This window comes from Takifugu flavidus, chromosome 8 (genome assembly GCF_003711565.1).
Source record: "Takifugu flavidus isolate HTHZ2018 chromosome 8, ASM371156v2, whole genome shotgun sequence".
NCBI classification, from domain to species: Eukaryota; Metazoa; Chordata; class Actinopteri; order Tetraodontiformes; family Tetraodontidae; genus Takifugu; species Takifugu flavidus.
Window position 1 is genome coordinate 12,554,539 of NC_079527.1, and position 9,555 is coordinate 12,564,093.

Consider the following 9,555-nt stretch of genomic DNA (forward strand, 5'->3'; position numbering starts at 1 on the left):
GAGATCACCGCCTGGACTTGGTGCGGTTCGGTCGCCATCACTCAAGCGGACAGGAGCAAACACATTTCAAGGTCTCTCCCTGCTCTTTATAAAAACAAGTCAGACAGGCACGACCAGAAAATAATTTTCAGATAAGGCTGCGGTCAGTGGAGAGTCTGATCCAGGGTCCGCTGCGCGGCAGCAACGCGTTTTGGGGCTCAAGTCAATGTAGCGCGCGCTATTTCTTCACGCCAGCAAGAAGAGCAAAGCTGGAGAGGACCAAGACCGTTTCCACACTTCGGCTGTCTTGTGTGAGTTACTCCTGATCTGCGCGTCGTCTCCGATCCGCTGACTTCGAAGGCGTTTTTATTATTTGGTCCGGGAGTGGAGCGGTCGGTGGATGTGGTCGGTGCTCGGTCGTGAGCTCGTCTGTCTGTTCTGACAACAGCAGAAGAGGAGCAACGATCTGCTGCTCACCTGTGAGTTGATGTAGTTTCAGAGAGCGGAGAGAGAGAGAGGGGGGAAGAGAGCGAGAGAGACTCCTTCAGGGACTTTTAGTGTAACATGTTAGACCTTAAAGGGAAACACCAACAATTTATCATCACGCTGCTCCGCAGTGGACAGACGAATAAAAGACGAGTAAAACCAAAAGTTCAAATTCGAGCAGCACCTCCGATATTTTGACATAGATATTTACATTAAAACGACATTTCCCATGATGCAATTTCAGCGTCTGAGGACATGATGTCACGTCTGGGCAAACGTCCTTTGCACTACTTTTGTTATTCAGTGATTTTCTTTTGTGTCAGTGTCCGGCGTTGCGTCATCATATGGAATTAATGTAGAAACAACGACACCTTATGTGTCAACACTGTTGTCTTTTATTATTATTAGAAAAGCAAAAAAAAAGTGTGTGGCTTTGAAGCTGTCTTGTCACACACACTCGCACGCACGCACACACGCCTCACTGTTGAATTATTTGTATGAGCATCTGACTCATGCGGATTTTCTTTTTCGTGTTTCTGCCTTTGTGGGAGGATTTTGACAGTTTAGAGGTTTTCTTTTTGTTCTTAGGAGAAAAGATCATGACCACACATTCGGAATGATTCATTCATGGATTGCCGGTTGCCACTAAGGTCAAATTTAATTAATTCTTCAAAAGTCACAAATCTACTCATCCTGTCAAATTGATACAATTATTGATAGAAATTATTGCATCAAAAAAATGCAAAATTGGACCAAGTAACCTTTCTCGTTTTCCCGTGTACATTAGAATAATAGATAATAAATGACAAATTACCACCGTAAAATGCAGGGGGTAATAGGGCGACATAAGTGGGACCACATCTTATATTGTTATTATGAAATAACTTTAAATAAATACAGTCATGATCAAGTTTGAGTTCAATAGTTCAGTACAAAATGATATCAACTCTTACCCTGAAGGCACCATCTCTAAATGAACTCGATACTATTTCCATTAATTTGTCCACATTTCAGTGCACCCAAAATTCTGAGTAACACTGCCAGGTCACTGATGCATTTAGAATTTATTTCAGAACAAGAAAGACTGATAAAGAGACAATTCCCATGGGGATGGGGTGACATAATTAGCTTCCATCATCTACAGTTTTAATGACATGGTTATGTATTATCATTTAAAGGACATGAATCGTGCTTGGTAGTGGATAATAACGAGATGATGAATAAAGGCAGTTACCACACATTTATTTCTAATTATAATATTTAGTATTCTGGCTGCTGTCCTTGGTGCTGATTAGTGGTTTGTGGTGGGAGGGTGCATGTTCCACTCCAGACCTGCGGGGGGCAGCAGAGCGCGGCGCCACCGTTATATTCGTGAAGAAATCAAAAGCGACAGAGAGAAAAACATGGCGACATCCGTCAGTATTGCCCGTCTCTGCACTTTAACGAGACGGACTGTGGTCTCCTTTTCATCCAGACAGAGTCCGGCTGTCTATCAACTGACGGGGAGATGCTACGTCTCCGGCTCGACCGGGAAAAGTGAGCGAGAGCTTTTGTTAGCTTGGAGAAAGGATGTTAACTGCGGCTTCTGCTGCTGCAAGCGGGAGGTCAACAGTTCAGAGCAGGACAGCTAATGACAGATTATTGTGGACTCTGCCCGTTCTGAGGCCCCGACAGAGCAACGAACTCAGCAACTGTTAAAACTCACTAACGCGTAATCTACACTATGGGAAACATGTTAAAAGCGGGAAAACACGAGCCTTGCAGCGTCGAAAACAAGTTTTTATTTCGGAGAATTCACCCGAAAACAGTCCTATGTTTTACCGAAAATGTATATCTTTGCTTTATATTTTCACCCTTTAGCTTAATGCAGATGGATATTCTTGCAATGTCAATTCCTCAGCTTGTGATGACACAATTGTTTTTCCTTTAGGTCTTCAGTTCAAGCTCGATGAGCGAACAGCTCACAGCAGCCTCGACCTCTTCAAGAAGAACACTGGTGTCATTTACCGCGTACTCGGTCTGGACCCCAGTCAGGTTCAAGACAACCCCGAGCGCTTCCGAGACTGGTCCGTTGTGTTCGGCGATGAGAAGATCAGCAGTGGAAGACATTACTGGGAGGTAACAGTAAAGAAGTCTCAAGAGTTTCGTCTTGGTGTGGCCGAAGCGCTGATGTCCCGGGAGGACTGTGTGGGCACCAACAGCTCCTCTTGGGTCTTCAGCTACGCTCAACGCAAGTGGTCAGCCATGACTAACAATAAGATTGTCCCTGTGACGCTGGTGGGGAAGCCCGACCGTATAGGAATCCTGTTTGACTACGATGCAGGCCTTCTGGGGCTGGTGGACACGGGAAAACCTGCCATCCTTCACAGCATCAGGGCCCAGTTCAAGGGGCCCCTGTGCCCCGCCTTTGCACTTTGGGATGGGGAGCTGCTCACACACTCAGATATGGAGGAGCCTGAAGGTCTGAAGTGAAGCAGGAAGGAACTGTGATGGTGGTGGGTTTACATCCTTTACCATGGCAGCGATTCTTAATAATAAAGCAATATCTACGCGGCAGTCCTGCACAGCTCATTTGCAGGTGGTGGTTGATTATCTGTGGTCCACCTGTAGTTTTTAACAATGCAATTTCATACTTTGTCATTCAGGATTACAGAACTGTGTGTCTGCTTACTTAATGCCTATGTATTACCTCAGATTAAGTAATGCAACAACGATTGTGTGGCGATGTCACAGACTTTCATAATTGTCTCATGTCTGTGTTTAGCTGACGTACTCTTGGTTATGTACAAAATGTTTATGCTAATGCAGTTTATTTCAGTCGGTAGCGAATATTTGGTTAGTCAAAAAACTGCTGCAAGATTTTTTATTATGTTATACACAACAATGCCTCATTCATAACAGTGGCTTATATATTTGTTTTATTTACAAAAGAACAATACGCACAGTATTTACACCCAAGTCCATGTTCAAATAATTACAGCTTCACTGCCTGAGTAAACTCAAATGATGCAGGAATAAACTTAATGTGAGATGTGAAAGCATAGTTCTCTTTCGTAATAAAGTGTAACGGGACAATCGTGATTGTAGGCTAACATGCAGAATGCTGTTGGAGTCTTTACTAATGTGGTAACGTGTCAGAATGTCAACATTAAAAAGCTTCATTTCACAGTGTCCAGAGGATCACAAGTAAGTACTTGTTAAACACTTAATATATGCTGATGTTCATTTAAAAAAAATCTGTTTTTAATGGAACCAGAGTCAAAACAATAAAATACATGAAGCAGACTGAGCCTCACTGAACTGATATCAAAGACCGATTAAATAATAAAATACATGTCGCATTTTTGCATTTAAAAATAGTTTTCTAACTACATAAGCAGTTTAATAAAAGAAAGCCTGGATTTAGGTCATTTCCACCCCAGGAGCAGCGTGCTGCCCGTTGTATTTACAATACTACCTTAAGCACAAATGTGCTATAATGTTCTATACTCTTTCTTCTCAGGTCTTTAATGTTTCTATTTCTTGATGGTTCAAATGATGCTCCTCGCCGTCCCCAGCATCCACCCTCTGCTTCTCCCCTTGGTTGTGTGTTTCATCACCCAGCACTCTCAGGTACTCCTTAAGCACTGACACAACCACGTTGTGGCCGAACTGCATGGCATCATCCAGAGGTGTGTTTCCCCACCTGAGAAACCCAACAACAACATAGAAATGTCTGGGAACATATGGAATTGGTTCTTAATTTTGATCTCATCGTACCTGTCTCTGATGTGGGGATTGACTTTACACACGTTGGTTAGGAAGATAACGGCCTCTACGTGACCTGGAAGATATTTTTTGTTTATTTTTTGGATTGAAATAGAGAATATTGGCAAAACTTGGCAGATGATTGAGCGTCACCTTCTGCGGCGGTGACGTGGAGCGCCGTGCGCGAGTCGTAATCTTGCTGGTCCATGTTTACAGACGACAAGGCGAACCTGGAGGAGGGGGAAAACTATGACCCTTCTTTTTAACATGGCCTTTCTTTCGATTCTCTGCATTTTAAAACGAATTTTGGAGGTTCCAGCATCACATACATGGATCTTCTGCACGTGCCAGGCATATGTGGTGAATGAAGAAAACCACTCACCTCCTCAGAGACGACACATCACCACTGTGGGCTGCAAACATCAGGTTCACCAAGGCCTTGTTCTAATGGAGCAAAGGGAAATCATCACTGCTGATCATTCCGCCTGATTTGAGCCCTTTGCTCCCGCATTCAACTCACTTGGTCATAGTGGGACGTTCTCCTGGGGTCGTATTTCTTCGTGAAGTGTCTCAGGTTGTCGTAATTGTGGAAGTTGAAGCGAGACACCAGCTCCTATTTGGATCAAAAGTTAACAGACGGCACGCGTCGGGATTCATCGAAAAAGCCGTGATGATTGATCACCTGACAGAAGTGAATTCCACGAACGCTGTTGCCGATCCGGTCTAATGGTGGAGACCAGCACATCATGCCCATGACATTGGGGACCACCAGGAGAACACCACCGGAAACCCCTGATTTAGCTGGCAGGCCCACCTGAAGAGCAGGGAGGACATCTGTGAAGACCCGTGTTCACCAGGCTGAGCCAGAACTTTAGCCACACTCACGTGGAAGGCAAACTCGCCGGAGAAGTCGTACATGCCGCAGGAATGCATGAGACTCAGGGTGTTCCGCACAGCTTCGGTGCTCAGCACGCGCTCGCCCGTGATCGGACAGATGCCTCCGTTGGCCAGCGTGGCGGCCATGACACTGCCCGACTCACAGGTGGCCTCAATGGAGCACAGCTGGAGATGAAGCACGAGAGGAAGACGAGGAGAATTTACGCTTTCTTTTCTGTACATTATAATTAGAAATATCATTTTTCCAAGAGTTGATAGGATGGAAACAAATACGGTTATTAGACTAAATAATATTTATTATCAAGGTACATGTGATTTCCATCCTTTTGATCTGGTACATTTGTGAAATAAATTTAACAGAAAATAAATACTGGAGTATTAAAGAAATGCAAATACTTTCTTCCAGTAATTTATTAATTTATTTTGCAGAGAGAAATAAGTCATTGCAATTTTAGACCTTGCAGTTCTAATGTAAATAATGATAATGACCAAAAATGTATTTTTAAAATCCAAAGTGCACCCAAGAAGAATTTAGATGAGTGAAAATATGAATTGTAGAAGAAGAAATATCACCTGAAAGTAGAAGTCAAGAACCGCCATCATGTCTGTGTTTTCAGGAAAGCACTGCCAGGATCAACATCATTAACAACATTAACATTTAAAATGAAACTTTGATCACTTAAACACACGTTTTGTAGGTAAAAATTAAATACCACAACTCACCTTTTTCTCTTTCAGGTAATAACCAATTGCGTAATTCCTGTCACCGGTTTCTCTCTCCGACTGGAAACTGTGGGGACATGAACAGATCTTAAGACAGCTGCACTCATAGAAAACAGATTTGACCAAAAGCGTCACTCACGTGGCATTACTAAAGCCAACATTCTCCATACCCGCCATTCTTTTAAGGAATTCCATCACCTGAAACAACATCGCACGTTTTCAGTAACAAGCACAAAAGATTCATATAACTAAGTAGAAGAAATCAGTTACTCACATAGTCAAACCTCTCTGCTTTATTCAAATCAGGCTGTAAACAAAAAGAACAGAAACTTTTATAGGCGGCGTCATTAACCGCCCCCCCCACCACCACCACCACCACCAGATATCTTGTTTATCAAGCACGAACTCATTTCTGTGACCAGATTTTAAGTAAATATACAAAAAGGGTATGTTCAAATAATGTCGTGTCTGGAGGGATCTAGACACAAGTGAGCAAACACCTTCCTATCTGGCAGCTGTCATTGGTGGGATTCATACACACCCCTCCCTGAAACACACCACAGCTCTGTCTGACCACTGATAAGAGGTCCAGAGTATCAGCACTGCTGACTTAGAAACACGCACAGCATTTTTTTTTAGATCATTTGTGTGTGCTGGTCAGGCCTATTACGAGTGTTGTAAATATTCATGAAGGTTTAATATGATTGATATGCTGGTAATAACACAGGGAGACAGATGTTAATTATTATTATACACGTGCATTTCTTACAGTTTTATTCCCTGATCTGTCTTAAAGTCATCCTTCATGATGATGACCTTTTGTCAATGTTAAAAATCTGTATTTAATAAACACTTAACTTCTCCTGAAGCCTATAGATTTTACCTTGATTAGAGAGCTGATGACAATAGCCCCAGCATTCACCATTGGGTTGTGTGGTTTGTCTGCATGAGACGGAAAAAGATGTATCACAAGACCACAGGAGAAATAAACCCAGGAGACTAAAGATATTTCATAGAGAAAGGTAATAGCAGGTAATAGTAGAGAAAACCACTCTGTCCTTTTCCCGGGGAGTGAGGAGTTCTGTGGGTTTCGGTAACTCTTTGGACGTACCTCCATCATTGAGTGACAGTTTGTTGAATCTGAATCCGCTGGGCTCTTTCCCCACAAACTGGTGCGTGCGCTCGGTGCCGAGGTCGTGCAGGGCGACGGCGTACGCCAGGGGCTTCACACACGACTGCAGACAGAAGGGAACTTTGGTGTCACCCACGGAGTGTCTGCATGATGTCAGGATGGATCGGGGGGAGAAAACAGGTTACAGAACGACAGAGCAGGATATAAATGAGTGCAGTCTTGGCAGCAGCTGCTTCACGCTGAGGAATCCATCGTACCTCTGGCCATCCACTGTGCACAGAGAAACACCCCACAGCTCAGGGCTGAACTTAGCCAGCTGAGGGATGAAATCAGCCACCTAATAAGACCATAAAAGCATCTCAGTGTGATGGCAACAGAGGCAGAGAAACAAAACCTGTGTGTGTGTGTGTGTGGGGGGGGCTCACTTGTCCCGCCTCCTGCTGGTACGCGCTCTCATACATCCTATTGATCTGCTGGGTGAACTCGGCAAAGTTTGGGATGATGAACTTTCCCTTAAAAGCATTTGTCAGCAGCATGATGTTGTTGCCCACATACCTGCAGGACGATGCGCAGAGAGGGAGAACAAAATGTGGCTGGATAACTGAACGGCTGCGTTGATTTGGCGCATCATAAAATAAATCACAATGATGTTTGATAATGAAATCACAACGACCTGATCGTGAACCCGTCTGTGCCGTCTCTTTGGTGACGGTGAGGCACGTTCACAGAACAGGCGGACTTGCTAAAATAAACAGACGCCTCTCTGCTTTTGAGAAATGCATTCTGTCACAGCTGCGCTGAAAGAAAGTGTCTGCAAGGCAGCCGAGGTGATGCTAGCATGAGGGTTTGTGCCACCCACAGAAGACAGCGGCGGGAGCCTGCATTATTTATGATATTGGTCATTTCCTAAAAGATAGCTCTGTCTGTTTCCAGTGCCATATTTATCCTGAACTCTGGGGCCTTCGTGTGGAGACTATAATCTGATGGATTCATGAAAATAAATGAAACGGGGACTGGACGGATTCAATCAGGATGTCATTCTGTGACCTTTCCTCTCGCATTTTCATCATTTTCCTCAGTTTTCACAGTTTGAAGAGAAAAATTGAAGAGAAAAAAGGAGAAAGCTTTTCCCACCTCCGAAACAGAGCCTTGTCCATCATGACCGGTCCGACGGAGCTGCGCATCGATTGCCTCATCGCGTGGACGCAGTCACGCAGCCGAGGGTCGGACGTCAACAAACCTGTTTTTCTTAAAGCCTGCAGACATGATGTTTGTGTTTCAGCACATTAACGCACAAGCAAAAGAATCCCGAGAGTCCTATCAAAGGATTTTTGATGTTTGAGGTCTGTACTCACAGAGATGAATTGAGTGAGGGTGATCATCTCCTGGCCTTCAGAGATGGTGTAGAAGAGCTGGTCCTCCATGTTGGATAAGAGCCTGCTCCTGCAACAGTGAACAACATGCAGTGATCTGTAAATACGTCCCTGTAGATACTCCTAAACGAGGGACTGTGTTGCAATTAATGCCATTTTCAATGAAGAAAATACTCAAAGTGACCTCAGTGGAAATGAAATGATTGAAACTCAAATCTTTACAGCTTGTACATGTTATGAGTCTGGCTATAAACTAATTCTTTGCTTAACATTATTTTAAATGATCTGTTTTATATGACAGGATATCAGGTTTTGAGGTTTATTTTACTAGAAATTTGTGATCACGTAAATATTTCAGCATTTAGAGACACTTTGTGACCTACTTTGAGTATCCCTGGTCCACATCAGGGCCCGTCTGGTGTTGAGAGCCCCTGTGGGTGTGGGCTGATGCCGCAGCCCAGCAGGGGAGAGGAACAGGCTTCTGCGTCCTGGCCAGAATCATGTTGGCTCCACTTCTGGTGGAGACCGCTGCATTTTTAACAAGCTGCAAAAGTCCCTGGTTTGCTCTCCCCAGACCTTTTAGGCAATGCATTGTGATGAGAAAGGCTGCGTATTTAATAATTCAAAACAAGTTTATTTTTTTCACCAGGAGCTGATCTAGAGAGCCGTTGTTACCTCACGGTCTCCGAGGCTTTAAGAGCAGGGGCTGTTGCACAGAAAGGGAGGAGCTGCGGTCAATGACGTTAGCAAGATAGTGGGGTTAATGTTCAGCCAGACCTGCAACTAAAACTAAGTTTTAAACATTTTAATTGTTTTACTTTGTTATTAATTTATCTGGTATTACCTGTCAAATGCATAGGATTTCTACGTCAAGCTGAGAAAAGTGTTTAGAATTGGTTCCACCATAACATTAAAAATATAAAATGTGATATTTATATCAAACATTCAAGATTAGCTAAATATACATTTATTCAAGAATAAGTGATGATGCAACAAAGGGTTCTGACACTAATTGTTGGCCACCACTGTTTACACTAAAATGGCCTTGAACATACACACGCAAAAAACAAACAAAAAACTTGACCTTGACAATATTAAAATCGCTCTGCAGTTTTTTGCAATCCACTTGGCAACTGTGAGAGTCATTTAGTCAGACTTTGACTTTCTGGGGTCCTGATGTTCTGTAAGAACGGCTCCATTATAATGCAGAGGAATCTC

The 9,555-nt window shown here is 43.5% G+C and overlaps 2 protein-coding genes across 2 annotated transcripts; one reads left to right on the plus strand and one right to left on the minus strand.

The window, feature by feature from the left end:
• Positions 1 to 1,839: 1,839 nt before the first annotated feature.
• On the plus strand, positions 1,840 to 3,750 carry spryd4 (SPRY domain containing 4). Its single transcript, XM_057042053.1, has 2 exons — positions 1,840 to 2,001; positions 2,396 to 3,750. Exons 1-2 carry the CDS (start codon positions 1,869 to 1,871, stop codon positions 2,935 to 2,937), a joined length of 675 nt encoding a protein of 224 aa, XP_056898033.1. The 5' UTR covers positions 1,840 to 1,868; the 3' UTR covers positions 2,938 to 3,750.
• On the minus strand, positions 3,315 to 9,014 carry LOC130530664 (glutaminase kidney isoform, mitochondrial-like). Its single transcript, XM_057042045.1, has 18 exons — positions 8,721 to 9,014; positions 8,320 to 8,407; positions 8,099 to 8,220; positions 7,390 to 7,519; positions 7,222 to 7,301; positions 6,944 to 7,107; positions 6,716 to 6,774; positions 6,107 to 6,139; positions 5,972 to 6,030; positions 5,833 to 5,899; positions 5,683 to 5,733; positions 5,098 to 5,274; positions 4,895 to 5,026; positions 4,733 to 4,825; positions 4,595 to 4,656; positions 4,366 to 4,442; positions 4,225 to 4,288; positions 3,315 to 4,150 (listed from the first exon to the last, which is right to left on the minus strand). The coding sequence occupies exons 1-18, from the start codon at positions 8,927 to 8,929 to the stop codon at positions 3,964 to 3,966; spliced, it is 1,854 nt and encodes a 617-aa protein (XP_056898025.1). The 5' UTR covers positions 8,930 to 9,014; the 3' UTR covers positions 3,315 to 3,963.
• Between the last annotated feature and the right edge of the window lie 541 nt (positions 9,015 to 9,555).

Coding starts and splice junctions, on each gene's coding strand:
- spryd4 (XM_057042053.1), top strand. CDS start 1,869: ATGGCGACATCCGTCAGTATTGCCCGTCTCTGCACTTTAACGAGACGG. Junction 2,002..2,395: donor CTCCGGCTCGACCGGGAAAA/GTGAGCGAGAGC, acceptor TTTTTCCTTTAG/GTCTTCAGTTCAAGCTCGAT.
- LOC130530664 (XM_057042045.1), bottom strand. CDS start 8,929: ATGCATTGCCTAAAAGGTCTGGGGAGAGCAAACCAGGGACTTTTGCAG. Junction 7,520..8,098: donor GACAAGGCTCTGTTTCGGAG/GTGGGAAAAGCT, acceptor ATCGTCCTGCAG/GTATGTGGGCAACAACATCA. Junction 5,027..5,097: donor CCGGCGAGTTTGCCTTCCAC/GTGAGTGTGGCT, acceptor CCTGCTCTTCAG/GTGGGCCTGCCAGCTAAATC.